Here is an 18,020-nt window from a genome sequence, read left to right as displayed (position 1 = left end):
TGATGGTGCACACATCACTCAGCCAAGATGGATGCTAGCAAAAGGGATTCTGGGAAGTAGACGGTCACGCGGTGTCTCCTTTAGACCTTTCCCGAACTCTTCCGGTTGGTGGTGGCTTATTAGTTCCGTATTCCTTATCAGGACCTCCTGTCATAAAACAGCTCATGCAGATGGTTATTATGGTGCCTGGCCAGGGTGGGCGGTTTCAGTCAGTGTGCTTCCCCGAACAGTTCCATTCATTCATGCAACACACATTCTTAGAGCACCTGGCACTGAGCTGGGGACATGGAGCTGAACTTCAGGGGCTCACAGGCTGGTGGGGAAGGCCAACCTTCCCCGGAATTATAGAGAATTATAGCATTCCAGGGCAGCAGGTGATACCGAAGAATGAGGTGTGCCATCCATTCCATGCTTGGGGTAGGGGGGTTCCCAAATATCAGGAAAGGCTGAGCCAAGTCTCATAAATCAAGCAACCATTAGCCTGGCCCAGAAAGGAAGGCACTCACTCAGGCTTTAATCCAACACTTTCACTGAGCTCCTACCATGTGACCAGGCCCCTACCCTCATGGACTTTACATTTTAGTGTGGAGAAACACACAATAAACCTGTGAACAAGTAAGCAATTGCTATCACTTCCATTAGTGACCAGCACTGCAAGGAAGTTTAAAACAAAGTGATGGGGGTGGGGTGGATAAAAGGTCTACTTAAGGTGGGAGCTGGGAGTCAAGGAAGGCTTCTTGGAGGAAGTGGCATGGAGCTGAGCTCTGAATGAGAAGGAGCTGGGGGAACAGCCCTTCTGGCAGCGTAACGGGCAGGGGGAAAAAGTCCTGAAGAGAGAGAGAAGGAAGTGAGTGGGTCAGCTTGATCACAGACAAGGAGGTGAGGTCAAGAACAACCAGAGGCTGGACCGTGGGCTTTTACAGGCTACAGTGAGTCCTTGGTGAACAGAGGAACTCCCTGAATTTGGTCAAACTGGTTTTGCAGGTGTCTGAGAGTAGAGAGAAAATAGAGGGCAATGAAGGGCTGGGAGGAGGCCAGAGGGGTCAGCAGGGTGGGGCCTGTGGGCCTGTGGTCAGGTGTTTCAGCCTTGTCCTCAGGCCATGGGGAGCCAGGGGAGGGTTTATCCCAGTTTGCCTCACAAACACATATGTGTCACTACTGACCTTTCATTTTTCCCTTTTTCTCCCTTTTTTTAATGGTGGTAAAAGTCAGATAATATAAAACATACTATTTTAACCACATTTAGCTGTACAGTTCAGCAGCACCAAGTACATTCACATTGTTGTGCAACTTCCACCACCGTCCGTCTCCTGAATGTTTCACGTTCCTAAACTGCAACTCTGTCCCCATTAACCACTAATTCCCCATCTGCCCAACCCATACCCCTACCCCAGCCCCTGGCATCTACCAGTGTACTTTCTGACTCCATGAATTTGACTATTCTGGGTATCTCATATAAGTGGCCTTTAAAACCCATAACAACCCAGGAGACTGGACAGTCTGCCTGCAGAACACAAGCTCTGTTGGGGTGGGCATCACTCCTGCACATGCCCACCTCTCCCTCACAATGGTGGGGGTGGGAAAGACAGGCTCTTGCATTTAGGGGAGCAGGAAGCAGAGTAGCCAGCTCAGTGGTACACCCCAGGATCTGTTCACAGTGACTTCTCTCCTCTAGGATCACATCGAGCTCCCTAGAAAGTCCTTCCACTTCCGAAGCCAATCCCAGTGGCCGTTACCAGTCGACCAGCTCCGACCCAGACCCTGTGGCCGAGCAAGAAGGCAGCCCCATCTGGGGCAGCTGCCCCTTTCAGCTCACTGCTTTCTCGGATGAAGACATTATTGATTTGAAGTAAACAGAGTCCCAATCAAGTTTGCCAAGTTTAATTTTCTTACAGAGGTTTATACTCTTTAGCCAGTTCTGACATCATTTCTCAACAAAATGTGGCTTTTAGCCTGTGTGTGATCTATTGGACCAAACCTTCTGCACCCTCGGCCTGTTTGGGTCACTCTCCAATGTCCGGTGCCATCTTTCTTGACCTTTCTTTCTGTTCAGGAACCATCAGTCCCCTTGTAATAAAGGCGGTAGATTTCACTGAGGTTTTAGATTGAAACTTTGAATAAATCAAAAATATTCATTCTTATTTATTGCAACCTTCTCTTATATTTTATATACCTAGATGGAAAAGTTATTTTTTCATTACAGTTTTGTTTTGTCACATAATGTGTTTTTTTTATTGAGATAAAGAAAAGCCATTGCTTTAAAAATTTATTATAAATAAGTTTTGTTTCTGCACCTTTGGCCCCTGTTGCTGTTTCAGTTCACTGTGACTGGAACCAGCTGCATTCCTGCCTATAGACTTTTGAGAAAAGCTAAATTTTTAGATCTTAGAAACTCCTGCTTCTTTCTCCTTGTGTCTCACAAAAAAATAATAAGGTATAGGAGCCTGTTAAGAGTCTCAAGATTTTATTTTGTTTTATTGTTACTGTGAAATCATACAACCTAGAAACAGTTAAACTTCATCCTCAAAATTATCATTCTCAAATTCCCTCCTCCTGTTCAGGTCTGCTTTGGTCTCTCACATGAATCAAATGAGTAGCCTTCCTCTTATCATGTATCCACCTTCTGTTGCTCCATCCTCAAAGTGAGAAGAAAATGTGAGTTTGGCCAAGTTCGAAGGAAATAGTGAGATATCTAGTCAGGGGAGATCAAAGGAGGAAAATTGAGTTTCACTGACATTGTAAACTTTTTAATCTGTGTAAAGAAGATAACTTACTTCTGGCTTTAGTCTAACAGATTCCATTTTATTATATCTTGTCTTGCCAATATTACCCATCAAAAGAAACTTGAGATGGTTTCCCCTGTTGAAGTGGCTCTGAGTTCTTCTGCAGGTCTTCTCACTTACTGCAGAGGTCTGTGCTGGACATGACTTGATCTGATAGATCTCACAGCAGTTTGGACCCTACCTCCTTGTGGGCCTTGCACCCTGTGGGGAGAGCTCTCCTCTCCGCCTGTGGCTCAAAGAGTCCCACATGATACGTCTGAGCTGAGGGCTGCCTGGTCCCCTTCAGCAGAAGGCAGGAGGTCAGAGTGCTGAAGACAGTGCTTCTTCAGTGTACCTGGGGGGTGGTCCATAACCAAAGGAGTCTCCTCACAGTCTTTGCAGCATTCAGCGCTCCTGTTCTTCTGTGTTTTGTTATGCCCTTTTCATATAAAAGGGGAAAACACAAGATCAACTACATGCTGTATCTTGACCTCACCCAAAGCTTTGTGGATTGGGCTTTACTATTTTTATTTTTCAAATAAGGAAACTGAGGTTCAAAAGGAGGCAGTGATTTGAACCTGTGATTTCTCTGACCCCAGAACTGTGCCCTGTCCCCTGTCCACCCTATAGGGCCAGGCTGAATACCTTGTGTCAGCTGGATCTGGCTGGTATTTTTCATGTTAAAATAATTTGTAAGCCTCATGAGCTTGTATGTGTGTTTTTCCTGTCATCTTTTTCTTTCCCCTGAAGTTTCTTGCTTCTCAGCCTGGAATTGAAAAACCAAGGGCTATTTAGACCATTCTTCCACAGAGACTGGCAGCATCAGAACCACCCCATGATTTGACAAGAGTCACAGATCTGAGGAGTGGATGTAGAATGGGCAAGGGGTGGGCACCACTAAACAGTTTGATGGACTTGGCTTATAAAAGGAAGGCGAGAGCCTGCTCTGGCAGCAATGTCTGCTTACAAAGGCCAAGTGAATGCTGCACACTCATGGGGAGGGAGATGACCAGCCAGAGGGCAGGAGCAGGTTTGAATGGTTCATGGCTTGGCGGCCACTCCAGTATTCTTGCCTGAAGAATCCCATGGACAGAGGAGCCTGGCGGGCTACAGTCCATGGGGTTGGAAAGAGTTGGACACAACTGAAGCGACTTAGTGCACACGCATAGCTTGGAGGGCTGGCTGGCCTTAGCTAAGTTCACTGGATCACCCTGTCTACAGAAGCCTCTCTGCATACCCCTCAGGCTGAACTGCAAAGTAAAATGTCTAGCAGCAGCAGTTTGCCCTTGGAATCTGAAGCATCCATCCCCTCTGCAAACATCCAGTACCCACCATCTGGAGCAGAAGATCATGTCCATTGGGGAAGGGAGAGAAGTAGACAGGTGAATCACAAGCAATGATTAGCGCTGTAATAAGAATTTACGATTGGAGCACAAGACACCAAGGAAGAACCGAGGGGTGATTGCCTATGTCTTGAAAGATAATACAATCTGGTGACTGCACTAATTATAGTGCCTAATATTTGAGTTATCTGGAATGTACTTGGTCTTTTCACTTTGCCCCTACAATAAACCCTCCTGCAAGATAGATACTATCATTTCCACTTGGAGATGAAGAGAAAGAGGCCCAGAGAGGGATTAGAAGCTAAGCCTGTGACTCTCTTAGTCCTGGTTCTTGCCAGAATTACACAGCACTCCACTGCAGCTGCCTGCACCCAGGGAATGTGGCATACAAATCGCCCCATTCTACAGCACCCTGACTTCTTCATACTCACCTCCACCAGTGACCAGGGTGCACACATGTAGGGAGACGCTATTAACATCCGCAGGGGACTCAAAATTGGGAGGTGAAGTATTAAGATGAAGATTCCAAAGTCAGGATTACCTGTGAAGTGAGTGGAATTTAGCAGAGACCATGGGGCTCACAAAGTCGGACACGACTGAAGCGACTTAGCAGACTTAGCAGCATGGGGCTCAACATTTAGGCCCAGATCAGTCACAGCTATGCAGCATGGGGGACCCCACCTAAAACGGGTTCTCAGTACCCGAAAGTCGTGGTCATCATCGGTCTGCGACTCCGTAGCAGTCAGCAACCTGGGCTCTCCCGCCCTCACTCCAAGTCTTAACAAGCACAAGAATTGGACTGCGGCGCTCAGGACCACGCCTCCAACAACAGCTGACCAGAGAACAGACCAGCCCATAACCGGTGTTTGGAGACCTTCCGCCCTGCGGCTCTCGGTGGGCAGAGCTGCCCACGCCTCAGAGCAGAGGTTAACGCTGAGCAGTTACTGCAGACCCTACCCAGGGAGGTCAGCGGCGCTTCGCAAAGACAGGGAGGGCAGTCCAGGACGCGACCCACGTGCTCCGCCTTCATTCGGCTTCCTAGCCGCACTGGCGGAAGCTAGATTAAGAGGCGGTTCCCGGCGCAAATGCAATCCCCACCCTCCACTCTCACTGGTCGATTTCTGTTCAGTTCAGTCGCTCAGTCGTGTCCGACTCTTTGCGACCCCATGAATTGCAGTACGCCAGGCCTCCCTGTCCATCACCATCTCCCGGAGTTCATTCAGACCCACGTCCATCGAGTCCGTGATGCCATCCAGCCATCTCATCCTGGGTCGTCCCCTTCTCCTCCTGCCCCCAATCCCTCCCAGCATCAGAGTCTTTTCCAATGAGTCAACTCTGAGCATGAGGTGGCCAAAGTACTGGAGCTTCAGCTTTAGCATCATTCCTTCCAAAGAAATCCCAGGGTTGATCTCCTTCAGAATGGACTGGTTGGATCTCCTTGCAGTCCAAGGGACTCTCAAGAGTCTTCTCCAACACCACACTTCAAAAGCATCGATTCTTCGGCGCTCAGCCTTCTTCACAGTCCAACTCTCACATCCATACATGACCACAGGAAAAACCATAGCCTTGACTAGACGGACCTTAGTCGGCAAAGTAATGTCTCTGCTTTTGAATATGCTATCAAGGTTGGTCATAACTTTTCTTCCAAGGAGTAAGCGTCTTTTAATTTCATGGCTGCAGTCACCATCTGCAGTGATTTTGGAGCCCAAAAAAATAAAGTCTGACACTGTTTCTAAGTGATGGGACCAGATGTCATGATCTTCGTTTTCTGAATGTTGAGCTGGTTGGTTTGGGTCGCGGTTTCTTAGATGACCCCGCCTTCGAGCTCGCATCACCCTCCTATTGGGTGACTGTGTGAGCCCCTGGCACATACAAGCTCCTCCCCTGCCTATACATTGGATGGCCGTCCTGGAGGCGGTGCCAGTGAGAGACGCCCTCCGGCTCTTTACTTCCATTGGTCCGCTTTCACTTGAAGGGCGGCTCCTAGAGCAGACGCTAACCCCGCCTTACGTTCCCATTGGCTGCTCCCTTACCCCCGCCTAGAGCCGCTCCTCACTGTCTGTTGGTTGCCCTGGCCTGGAAGGCCGGTGCTGGCAGCACTCGCGGGACCCGTCGCGGGAACCCGCAAAGCAAGCGTTGATCGCAGACATGACGCCTGAGGACCAAGAGGAGACCCAGCCGCTCCTGCGGCCGCCCGGCGGCAGGTGAGCAGTAGGGGGAACCCAGGTCCGCTGGCGCGGCCTCATTCCATCCTCTGCGCCCAGGCCTTGCCCCTCACCGACCGCCCCTGTCTCCGCAGCGCTCCCCGCGGCCGCCTCGTCTTCCTCGCTGCCTTCGCCGCTGCCCTGGGACCGCTCAGCTTCGGCTTCGCCCTCGGCTACAGCTCCCCCGCCATCCCGAGCCTGAGGCGCGCCGCGCCCCCGGCCCCGCACCTCGACGAAGATGCAGCCTCCTGGTTCGGGGTGAGGCCTTGGGCTCACCCTCCTGCCCTCAGGGGCCTTCCACCGCCCACCCCTAAGACGGGTGCCGGGACCCTCCCCGCGCTGCCTGGCTTTGGGAGGGCACGGAGACTCTCCGCCGAGTATGTCCTAGCTCCCCTGAGAGGGGTCGCCCATCTCCCCTGCCCCCTCAGCGGCTGAGGGTGGGGTGGAGGGCGAGGTTGGGCCGCGGGCCCCCGGTGCCCCCTCCCTCAGCCGGCGGTCGCCCCGCCCGCAGGCCATCGTGACCCTGGGCGCCGCGGCCGGGGGCGTGCTGGGCGGCTGGCTCCTGGACCGCGCGGGGCGCAAGCTGAGCCTCCTCCTCTGCGCCTTGCCCTTCGTGGCCGGCTTCGCCGTCATCACCGCGGCTCAGAAGCTGTGGATGCTGCTTGGAGGCCGCCTACTTACTGGCCTGGCCTGCGGCATTGCCTCGCTCGTGGCCCCGGTGAGTGTGTTTCCTCCCAGTCAGGCGCCCTGGGACCCGGGAAAAGGGGCAGAACTCGGGGCCTGATTCTCTCCCTGGCTGCGGCCTCTTGAGTGCCTGACACCATGCCCCTCCCCTGCTCCATCTTCCTTACACTCCCATGGGGCCTTGGAAAGAGCTATTGTTATCCGTCCCTGGTTACAGATGAAGCTTAAAGGAACGTGAAGTGGAAGTCGCTCAGTCGTGTCGAACTCTTTGCGACCCCATGAACTGTAGTCCATGGAATTCTCCAGGCCAGAATGCTGGAGTGGATAGCCTTTCCCCTCTCCAAGGGAATCTTCCCAACCCAGGGATGGAACCCAGATCTCCCGTATTGTGGGCAGATTCTTTACCAGCTGAGCCACAAGTCCTTGGTTTAAGTACAAAGTCAGTGAACCCTGAGTGATGGCACTTAACAGGGCCTCTCTTTGGCTCTACAAATGAGGTGCCCTCTGTGGATGGTCAACAGAAGCCTCACACGATGGCTTAGGTCCCCCTTGGCCTTCAGACCACTGGCTACAGTTCAGCAGGAAAATCCCACTGTGGTTTGTCCCCAGGGGCAGAGGCTGTTGGGACCTGGCACGCCCCTTCACTGCTCAGGAAGCGGCCCTCCAGGCGTTCCCCCTGCTCCTCTCTCACCACCTCCTGACCCAGCACTGCCCAGGCTACCTTTGGAGGTGGACACGTCTGGGTGAAACCACAGCCCTGGGCAGAGCACCTCTGTGAGCCCATAAGGTGGGAATGATGGTGTTAGCTCAGGCTGTGGCTGTGCGGCTTCACAAGAGCCTACACACACGGCCCTGGCCCTGGCATGGCCAGTGGAAGGACTTGGACCCTGGCAGCTGGGATTGCTGGGTGTCCTGTGACCTGCTGCTCGTCGTGGGCTTGAGTGATCCACCACCACCCACACCCTAAGCAATCAAGACTAAAAGCAGTAGCTCAGAATCCCTCCCTTTGCACCTACCACTCATTTCAACTGCATCTGCTGGGTAATACACAGCAGCTAGATTGGATTTTATATCTGGATTTTTTTGGTGGTTTTTTTTTTTACTGGGCAAAAACACACCTGCCTTAGTCATGGACATAAGACATGGAATAACACAGAAGCATGGGCAAGCGCTTTCTGGCTCCTGAGCCCAGAGGAAGCTGCGGCAGTCACTGGTAGCAAGTGAGGTGGAGAGTTCCTGCTTTCACTCCAAGGGCACCACTCAAAGTGTGGTCCTTGGGTCAGCAGCTGTGTGTCTCCTGGAGGTGGTTAGAAAGGCGGAATTGTGGGCCCACCACACATCTGTTGTTGTTGTTTAGTTGCCAAGTCTCATATCTGACCCTCTGTGACCCCACAGACTATACTCCGCCAGGCTCCTCTGTCCATGGTATTTCTCAGGCAGGAATACTGGAGTGGGTTGCCATTTTCTTCTCCAGGGGTGCTTCCCCACCCAGGGATGGAGCCTGTATCTCCTGCTTGGCAGGTAGATTCTCTACCACTGGGCCACCAGGGAAGCTCTACACACCTACTATGTTAGAATTTGCTTTTTGTCAAGGGTATACAATTACATGAAAGTTTAAAAAGCTCTGCACCCCCCCCGCACACACACACACGGTGTCCACATATATACCCTTTAAACATGTGCTGTGGATTACATGGTGGGGATCTCTGATGGCCAGGGACCTGCAGTTAGGGGTCCCCTGGGCCTGCAAGTACCCCAGTCGAGGCTCTCCTCAGCTCTGAATGGCTGAGAGTTTTCAGTTTTAAGAACCCCTGGACCCCAAGTACACTCTCGTCTGAATTACCAACAGGTCTATATCTCTGAAATTGCCTACCCTGAGGTGCGAGGGCTGCTCGGCTCCTGTGTGCAGCTGATGGTGGTCACAGGCATCCTCCTAGCCTACCTGGCAGGTATGGTTTTCTTATTATCTCTTGTGGTGACTGTTCATGGATGTCTGATTATCTTACAGATGTAGAAACTGAAGTTCAGAGAGGTCAGGAGACTTGCCCAAGGTCACACAGCCACTGCCCAGGATGCCACGTTCCCATACCACTTCCCTGAGAACCCTGGGTCATGTGGGTCTCGTGACAGTATTCTGAGGAGAGCTGGAGAAGGTGATGTCCTCATCTCCCCAGAGCAGAAGCCCATTCCAGGAGTGTAGGGAAGGCTGACGAGTTAGAGCAGTACCTCCCTTTGTGGTGACCAACGAGGATTCTGGGGCTGCAGGGAAAGTCTTTAGCCTAAGAGCTTGGAGGGTGCAAATGTGTCTCCCTGAGAATCAGTACTGGGTTTGCAGCCTGAAGGAGGTAGGTTCCAGAGAACCCAAGGGTCAGAGCTGGAGCCAGCATGAGGAAGCTTCCAGAAGCAAGAGGAAGCTTCCAGAGGCACTCTGGAATGAACTGGGGTAGAGGAAAGGCAGGCTTCATATCTGACAGCCCCGGATTAGGGGAATATGCCACTTACTAGCTGTGTGTCCTTGGCCTAGTCAACTGCCCCTGGGAGCCTCAGGTTCCCTGTCTTCACGTGGAGATTAACTTTACCTAGTCCAAGGCTGCTGAGGGATTAAATTAACTGACGCTGTAAAAAGTGCCTGGCAGCAGGCCCCAGTAAGAATTGTCAAGGGATGGCCTGAGAACCACGAGGGAATGGGGGTTTGGGGCCGGATGGGCAGTGGCAGGGTCCGGGGCACGTGCCCTCTGGTTCCTCAGGGTGGACAACATGCAGGTCTGTGGTCTTTCCTTTCTACCCACTTAGCATCCTGACTCTCATTCAGAGTCCTGGCCGCAGTCTAGCTGCCTTGTGGGGCCAGTAGTGTCCCAAAGCCACTGTGTAGACACTGATACTCAGGGTCACTTGGGTGTAGTCACACCTATAGGATTTCTTCCAGGTCATCATAAGCCACACTTTCACTGATCAGCTTCTGTGAGTTCTGACTGACGTTTTTCAGTGAAAAGCCCCCGCTTCCTCTCTGTCCCCCTTCCTCCCGGAGGAGCCAGCCTTGCCTGCTTCTCAGTCAGTCTACCGGCTGAGGCCTGTGCACACTCTTGCCCCCACTCCCTTTCAGACCGATGGTGCTGTATATCACGTATATCACAGCAATACAGAGTGAGCACCTTTGTTTAGTGGCTGCATAAACCTTCACTGATACACGCCCCCCGCCTTGTTTCCACACTTAACAATAAAAATGACAACATCAATGACAAACCCTGGGGAGTCCTGCAAAGACACTGGGGTCCCCACCCTTTAAGCAGAGTCCCTGGGTTGGCAGGGGCCAGGTGCTCCCCGAGAAGATCCGGGCTGGCTCACGCCGCTCTGATGTCTCTCCCCTCCACCCCCAGGCTGGGTACTTGAGTGGCGCTGGCTGGCTGTGCTGGGCTGCGTGCCCCCCTCCTTCATGCTGCTGCTCATGTGTTTCATGCCCGAGACCCCTCGCTTCCTGCTGTCTCAGCACAAGCGCCAGGAGGCCATGGCCGCCATGCAGTTCCTGTGGGGCTCTGCCCCGGCCTGGGAGGAGCCTCCCACTGGGGCTGAGCACCAGGTGAGGGGCTGGAAGCCAGCACCGGGGAGGGGGACCTGGAAGTATCACCCCAGAGGTCAACACAGCGCAGCACCACAGCTGCACACGTGTGTGCTCACACACACACGAGGGCCCGTGAGCTTGGGAGTGATGTCCTGTGGGCCACTACTTGGCTGGACCCAAGTCTTAGCCATCCCTGGGGAAGCCTGAGCCCTGATCTCCCTGTCCCTGCAAGAGAAGGGCCAGGCCATATCAAAGGAGAATGCAGGTGGGGACTTGAGGACTCGGAATTTTGAAACAGGAAGCTGTAGGACCAGGGAGAATGTTGAGTCTCTGCCCCTTACCTGCTGTGTGACCGTCCCATCTTTAACCTGAGTTTCTTCCCCTGCAAAGTGGGGTCATAGCACATGCCTGGCGGTGGTGGTAAGGGTCAGTGGGGCTGGTGAAGGTGCTCGGCCCAGACCCAGACCCAAGGCTGGTGGGACTCGGGAACCCTGGGTTCTCTGCTCATAGAGCATCTCCGTGGATCCCCCAGAAAATCAGGAAGGGCCATGAGGAAGGGAGGCTAAAGTGATGTGGTGACCTGAAGCAGAGGCTACAGGTGGGGCTGGGACAAAACACAGAGGCTCCCTCACTCCATCAGGCCCCAGAATGGTGGGGAGCTCAGAGCCGGGGTGCCCTCAGGAGAGGTAGAGAGAACCCCTGATGCCCGGTGTCTGTTTGAGCAGGGCTTCCACGTGGCCCAGCTGCGGTGTCCTGGCACCTACAAGCCCTTCATCATCGGCATTTCCCTGATGGCCTTCCAGCAGCTGTCGGGCATCAATGCCGTCATGTTCTATGCGGAGACCATCTTTGAGGAGGCCAAGTTCAAGGTAAAGAGGCCTCTGCCCCGGCCTGCCTCACCCGGAGGCCGCGTGGGTGGGGCCCGGTCCCGGGGTGTCCGCCTGACCCTCCTGGCCCGTCTCCCCAGGACAGCAGCCTGGCCTCAGTCATCGTGGGTGTCATCCAGGTGCTGTTCACCGCCACAGCGGCCCTGATCATGGACAGAGCCGGGCGGAGGCTGCTCTTGACCTTGTCAGGTGAGGCCCCAGGGGGATGGCTCTGCCCTCTGCACGACTGGGGGCCTCCCACTGCAGGCTGGAGGGCCTTTGCTGAGGTCAGCATGTTGTGGGAGGAGAACAAGGGCTGAGTGTCCCCAAGAGCACGGGCAGGACTTCAGGGGAGCATTGGCTCCAGGCCAGGCCTGCGCTCACTGCTCTGCTGCGGCATGCCTTAACCAGGGCAGAGAACCTTGGAGAAGGCCCCTCCAGGGCCCGGTTTACAGTGAGGAAACTGACGGCCTGAGGGTGAAGAGGCCTTGAAGCCTGGGTCCTCTCTGGGCAAGTGACTACCTGAGCCAACTTCCCCTCTGAAACAGAGATGGAGCTGGTGGCAGGCCAAGGCAAGGATCAGCACGCAATGCAAGGGAAGCTCCTCGTGGGCAGCCGGGCCCTCGGTGCTGCTGGGGAAGTGGGCCTGGCTGCTGGTGGTTACTCCTGCTTCCTCAAAGCCAGGGAGGGTCTGCTTCCAGAAGCTTCTTGGGGTCGGCTGAGGTGTGAGGGCCAAGCCGGGGCTGGGAGGGCCAGGCTGGAGCGAGGGTGCCCCGGTGGGTCTCCACTCACTGCCCCTCACGGAGGAGGCCAGGCCGCCTGCCGGGGACACCGTGCACTGACCGCCAGCCCCCCAACTGCCCCGTGCCCGGGCTGCAGGCCGCTGCCTCATGCCCTCCCACTGCCCTGCCCACCGCCGCCCTCCACCCACAGGTGTGGTCATGGTGTTCAGCACCAGCGCCTTTGGCGCCTACTTCAAGCTGACTGAGGGCGGCCCCAGCAACTCCTCGCACGTGGACCTCCCAGTGCCTGTCTCCCTGGAGCCTGCCGATACCAACGTGGGGCTGGCCTGGCTGGCGGTGGGCAGCATGTGCCTCTTCATCGCCGGTGAGTGGGGGGCTGAGGGGAGGTTGAGGGGGCTGCCCTGTCGCTGCCAGGTTCCCGTGGCTCCCTGGAGTCCCTGCCTGCTCAGCCTCACCCGTGGGTTTACAGCTCTGACCGTGTGCCGGGCACTGGCTCAGCCCCGCTCTGCTCCTTTGACGTCACCCCACAAGCGCCCTCCGAGCCGCCCCATTCCCTTGCTGTTCTGTAGAGCAAGGCCTGACGCGTCCGAAGTGAGGGGAGTGACCTGAGCCCCCAGGCTGAATCTGGGCCCCACTTCAGCCCGGGGGCGGTCTTCGGCGAGCCGAGGGCCGCCCAGCCCTGCAGACCTGAGGCCTTTCTTGCCCTTGCAGGCTTCGCTGTGGGCTGGGGGCCCATCCCGTGGCTCCTCATGTCTGAGATCTTCCCTCTGCATGTCAAGGGCGTGGCCACTGGTGTCTGCGTCCTCACCAACTGGTTCATGGCCTTTCTGGTGACCAAAGAGTTCAGCAGCCTCATGGTGAGTGCAGGCTCTGACAGGCTCCCCCTGCCACAGCCAGCAGAAAAGTACTTTTCAGAATTACTCTTGTGACAGACTCGGGGTTGGCAGCCTTGCCTGCAGGCTGAAGCCCCACCAGCCTGCGAGCCCATCCTAGTCGGGGGTGTGGGGAAGCAGACGGGCTGGAGCAGGCACAGAACCCAGGCTGTGACCACTGGGGACCCTCCAGGCTGTTGAGCTGGAAGGACAGCAGGACTGACCTCCTCCCCCACTGGACTTTGGGGACTTTGGGAAGCAAGGCTACGTGAGAAGCTCCACATTTGGAGTGCAGGCTGGGCCCCGTCCCCACCTTGGCCGCTTCCCACTGTGTGACTAGGGTATGCTGCTTCCCTTTCTCTGAACCAGCTTCTTTGCCTCAAAGAGGAGAAGGGGGACAGTGCCTCCCTCTTAGAGCTGATGGGAGCATCAGTTCGGTTCCACATTTTGCCGCTAGCTGGCGGATGGGCTGATGCAGACGTGGTCCCAGCCTCAAGGCCTCTGGTCCAGTGCGGGCACTGCTCTGGTGCAGACAGTCAAGCCATCTGTTCAGTCGTTCTCCCCCCGCTCCCGCCAGGGCTCCTGGTACATGCCACGTCCAGGCCTGTTTAGGGTGCCAGAGCAGCAGTGAATGAGATGGACAGGGCCCCCTTTATGACAAGGGCTGGTACTACAGTGGCCAGTGGTGGGAGGATGAACCACCAGGAGGCTGGGCTGGGGCAAGGGGAGGCCGGTCATGATTGGCGTGAATGCTTGGGGCTGGCCTGGACCCCGCAGGGCCTGCGCTGCTCCAGGGAGCTCATCATGAAGACCAGAGCAAAGCCCTGGAGGGGAGGGGAATTCCAGGAGCTTGGAGGGGGCTGACAGTCGAGGAGAGGATGGTGGCAAGGGACCTAAGAGTGGTCTGGCTGTCACTGAGAGGCCAGGAGAAAGGCTTCAAGGAGTGCAGGGTGGGGTGGCCAGGTGCCCAAGGCAGAGGGGCTGGAAGCGGGCAGCCTTTGCTTCTGGCAGCTGGGATGACACTGGGGCTGGGCGGGGAGGGTGCACCGCCTGTGCCCAGGGCTGCTGCTCCCTCTCCCCTCCGCTCATGGGACCTGAGTGTTCCCATGTGCGCACACGACCCCATCACCACCGAGAGCTCACCCATTTCCTCTGGCACCAAGGAGAGAGACTCCTAAGGTGTCAGGAACCACAGAGGGCAGGGCCAGATCGAGCGGAGAGGAGAGCCTCTGGGCCCTGGAGTCGGATCCTGGGGACTGGAGGCCAGCTGTCACTTGATGGTAGGCCTCTGACCTGGGGGCAGTCACTTCGTCACAGTGAGCTCAGTGTCCCCACCGCACACCATCCACAGCTTGCACAGTGCTCAGCTTGGGCTTCTGGACGGCCCACCAGGCCCTCCTGCACATCCCTGAGCCTGGGCATGGTGGGGCAGGACCTCGGCTTCTGGGCCCAGGAGGGTTCCTGGCCCAAGTGGGCTCCCGCATCATATCACAGCCTTGCCTCTTACCTTCGCAGGAGGTGCTCAGGCCCTATGGTGCCTTCTGGCTGGCCTCTGCCTTCTGCATCTTCGGTGTCCTTTTCACTCTGGCCTGTGTCCCTGAGACCAAAGGGAAGACTTTGGAGCAAATCACAGCCCACTTTGAGGGGCGATGACAGCTTCTTCTTGTGAGCGGCTGCCCAACTTCCTGCACCTGCTTTGAGCCTCAGAGGGGATGGGGCCTACCTGTGACTCCAAACTGAGCCTCTGCTGGGAGCCTGGATCCCTGGCTGTCCGCAGGGAGTCAGGAGCCAGGACGGCAGCCCCTCGGAGCCTTGTCCTCTGGGGTCCCTCCTTCCTGCCCAGTGAAGCACGGGGACAAGGTTCCCAGCTGCTGGGTCCAGTTTCTACTGCTGCCCTGTGATCCGGGAGAAGGAACATCTCGGAGATGCTTCGCTGTCCTGTGGTCAGTCCTCCACACGCCGACTCCATCATGACACAGAAGTGACAGCGGAGGAGGGGGGCTCTTGGTTCCTGGTTTTATGGAGACGCTTTGGAGGCTGGGTGATGGCCTGTGGTATCTCCTCTCACGTGGCTGCATTATCAGGGAGGAACTTTGCCAAATAAATATTTGACTCAGAAAATCAGGTCATGAGCTCTTTGTGTGGGCTGCAGTCAAGAAGAGCATTTTCTTGTCCCTCCCATAAAAGCAGGCCTCCCATGAACTGACTCTTGCCAGGAACATCTGTGGATCAGCTTCCTCGTGATCAGCCAGGCTTGCCTTTGGCACTTGGAGGTCATTTCTGACTCCTTCCTCAGGTTCAGCCCCCTGAACCATTAGTCAGCAAATTTGATTGAGTTCCTCCTGCAAAAAAATGTTCCTCTCAAAAAAAAGTTCCTCTCTTCATATTAACTTTAATGGAGCCAGAAGTCTTTTTTCAAATTACTTTTATTGTGTGTTGTATAATACACATTTACTGTAGGAAAATTAGAAAACACTGATTTCTTCAATATAATTGTTTTTAGAGCAGTTAACCATCTGTTATGCACTATTCTACATTAACTCCTTTATTCAGATAAATAAAAAAAATTCACACCTGCACCTTTCCAAGCAGAACCGGTTTAGAATTTGACTCTGTCTTTAAAGATCTCTCCCCTGACATACACACTTCCCAGCATCACTACACAGAAGGGGGGACTTTTTGTTCCAGAACCTGTTTTATTCACTTTATTCAGGTTGTGCAACCTCCATCATATGCCCATCTTGACACATTAAGCTTTGTAATGAGACCAAATGAGACTGGAAAGAAGGGCAGCGGAAGCGTGGAGTGATCCAGGGCAGAGCAGTGGAGAGACCTGGACAAGTCAGTTAACCTCCCTAAACCTCAGTTTATCCACCTGTAAAATGGGCACAATGATGCTACCTCCCTTGTGGGGTTGTTACAAGGATGGAAGGAGATGACCATGTAAAGCACTTAGATGCGAGGATGGCACTGAATAAGTGCTCAAATCAGTTTCGTGTGGTGGTGGTGAGACCGTGCGGGTGAGGGTAGGAGGCTGTGGTGGAGATGAGAAAAAGGTGGCATGTGAGGCTCAAGGGGGTACTTCATAGGAGAATATTTGAAATCTTTATAAGTTTTTATTTTCTACCCTATTCCCTCAGCAACCTCTGATTGCTACTAGCACCTACTTATAGTACCAAGGACTATGGACACATGCACTCTTCAGAGGTTCCCTTACATTCCTTGAGGCCTTCCCATGACAGCACAAGATGGTTCAGGGACTAAGGCAGCCCCAGCTGACAGTCCTGTATCTACCACAGGAACCCAGTCCAGGACCATCCGGCACACACCCATGAAGTGGGGCAGGATGAAATGTCCCCAGAGGACAGGTGCAGAAGCTGTGCTTTACCTAGCCTGGGATAGAAAAGTGTGCTGCCAACCAACATCCATCCCATCACCCACTAGCACCCCCAGAACAATTTCCAGGAGGATCCTGGCTTTTAAGAACCTATGGCAAGAAATTCCCTAACGCAACACAGTGGACGGAGCAGAATAGACATCACTGCCAATAAAGGTCCATGTAGTCAAAACTATGATGTGAGAGTTGGACTATAAAGAAAGCTGAGTACCGACGAACTGATGCTTTTGAACTGTGGTGTTGGAGAAGACTCGAGAGTCCCTTGGACTTCAAGGAGATCCAACCAGTCCATCCTAAAGGAAATCAATCCTGAATGTTCACTGGAAGGACTGCAGTTGACGCTGAAACTCCAATTCTTTGGCCACCTGATGTGAGGAGCTGACTCATTTGAAAAGACCCTGATGCTGGGATAAAGTGAAGGCAAGAGGAGAGGGGACGACAGAAAATGAGATGGTTGGATGGCATCACTGATTCTATGGACATGAGTTTGAGTAAACTCCGGGAGTTGGTGATGGTCAGGGAGCCTTGGAATGCTGCAGTCCATGGGGTTGCAAAGATTCAGACATGACTGAGCAACTGTACTGACTGACTGATGATTTTTCCAGTAGTCATGAACGGATGTGAGAGTTGGACCATTAAGAAAGCTGAGCGGCAAAGAACTGATGCTTTCAAACTGTGATGCTGGAGAAGACTCTTGAGAGTTCCTTGGGCAGCAAGGAGACCAAACCAGTTAATCCTAAAGGAAATCAACCCTGAGTATTCTTTAGGACTGATGCTGAAGCTGAAGACCTAATACTGTGGCTGGCTATCTGATGTGAAGAGCGGACTCACTGGAAAAGATCCTGATGCTGGGACAGATTTGAGGGCAGGAGAAGGGGGGCAACAGGATGAGATGGCTGGATGGCATCACTGACTCAATGGACTTGACCCTGAGCCAACTCCAGGAGATAGTGAAGAACAAGGAAGCCTGGCGTGCTGCAGTCCATGGGATCCCAGAGGCAGGCAGGACTGAGCCACTGAACCAACTGAGACGTGAAGCACTCTGCTACCTCCCGGTGGCCACAGGTGGGTTTGCAAGACTAAGGCAGGAAACCCTCTTCTACCTCCTAGTGGCTATTAGGGGTTTAGCACCTGCTTAGCCTGTGGCAGAACACATCAGCTAGAAGAGCCCACTAGCCCACTAGCCCAGAAATGCAGGCAGCCTCTGGAAGCTGGAAAAAGGAACGAAAGAGACTCTTTGCCTAGAGTTTCCAGAAGGAACAGAGCCCGGAAAACACCTTGATTTTAGCCCAGGGAGATCCATCTCAGCCTTCTGATCTGCAAAGTTGTAAGCCTAAAAATCACACAAGCCTAAGGTTCAGTTCAGTTTAGTTGCTCAGTAGTGTCCAGTTGTTTGCGACGCCATGGACTGGTCACATGAATCACAGCCTTGTCTAACTCAAAGAAACTATGAGCCATGCCGTGTAGGGCCATCCAAGATGGACAGGTCATGGAGCAGAGTTCTAACAAAACATGCTCCACTGGAGAAGGGAACGGCAAACCACTTCAGTAGTCTTCTCATAAGAATGCCATCAACAGTAGGAAAAGCCA

At 54.1% G+C, this 18,020-nt stretch overlaps 2 protein-coding genes across 3 annotated transcripts in view; both read left to right on the top strand.

Annotated features, from left to right (window-relative positions):
• GARNL3 (GTPase activating Rap/RanGAP domain like 3) overlaps positions 1-1,853 on the top strand; it is a 118,872-nt gene extending 117,019 nt beyond the window's left edge. The window contains exon 28 of the mRNA XM_068979031.1: positions 1,676-1,853. Within this exon, the coding sequence (XP_068835132.1) occupies positions 1,676-1,853 (178 nt within the window). The remainder of the gene's footprint in view (positions 1-1,675) is intronic.
• A 4,335-nt stretch (positions 1,854-6,188) lies between these two features.
• SLC2A8 (solute carrier family 2 member 8) lies at positions 6,189-15,151 on the top strand. 2 transcript variants are annotated; one of them, XM_068980703.1, is made up of 10 exons: positions 6,189-6,309; positions 6,405-6,567; positions 6,821-7,027; positions 8,843-8,942; positions 10,371-10,570; positions 11,278-11,421; positions 11,520-11,628; positions 12,352-12,525; positions 12,873-13,018; positions 14,549-15,151. In XM_068980703.1, the coding sequence occupies exons 1-10, from the start codon at positions 6,254-6,256 to the stop codon at positions 14,684-14,686; spliced, it is 1,437 nt and encodes a 478-aa protein (XP_068836804.1). In that variant the 5' UTR covers positions 6,189-6,253; the 3' UTR covers positions 14,687-15,151. The 2 variants fall into 2 exon arrangements, with proteins under 2 accessions (XP_068836804.1, XP_068836812.1); XM_068980711.1 differs by lacking the exon at positions 12,873-13,018.
• The last annotated feature ends 2,869 nt before the right edge of the window (positions 15,152-18,020 follow it).

Source organism: Capricornis sumatraensis, chromosome 1 (genome assembly GCF_032405125.1).
Source record: "Capricornis sumatraensis isolate serow.1 chromosome 1, serow.2, whole genome shotgun sequence".
In the NCBI taxonomy this organism is placed as follows: domain Eukaryota; kingdom Metazoa; phylum Chordata; class Mammalia; order Artiodactyla; family Bovidae; genus Capricornis; species Capricornis sumatraensis.
This window is presented reverse-complemented; position numbering and strand designations above follow the sequence as displayed.

What these genes read in the sequence shown, in the direction of transcription:
- SLC2A8 (XM_068980703.1), top strand. Translation starts at nt 6,254, where the DNA reads ATGACGCCTGAGGACCAAGAGGAGACCCAGCCGCTCCTGCGGCCGCCC. An exon ending in CATGTGCCTCTTCATCGCCG is followed by an intron (nt 12,526 to 12,872) that starts GTGAGTGGGGGG and finishes TTGCCCTTGCAG; the next exon opens with GCTTCGCTGTGGGCTGGGGG. An exon ending in AAGAGTTCAGCAGCCTCATG is followed by an intron (nt 13,019 to 14,548) that starts GTGAGTGCAGGC and finishes TTACCTTCGCAG; the next exon opens with GAGGTGCTCAGGCCCTATGG.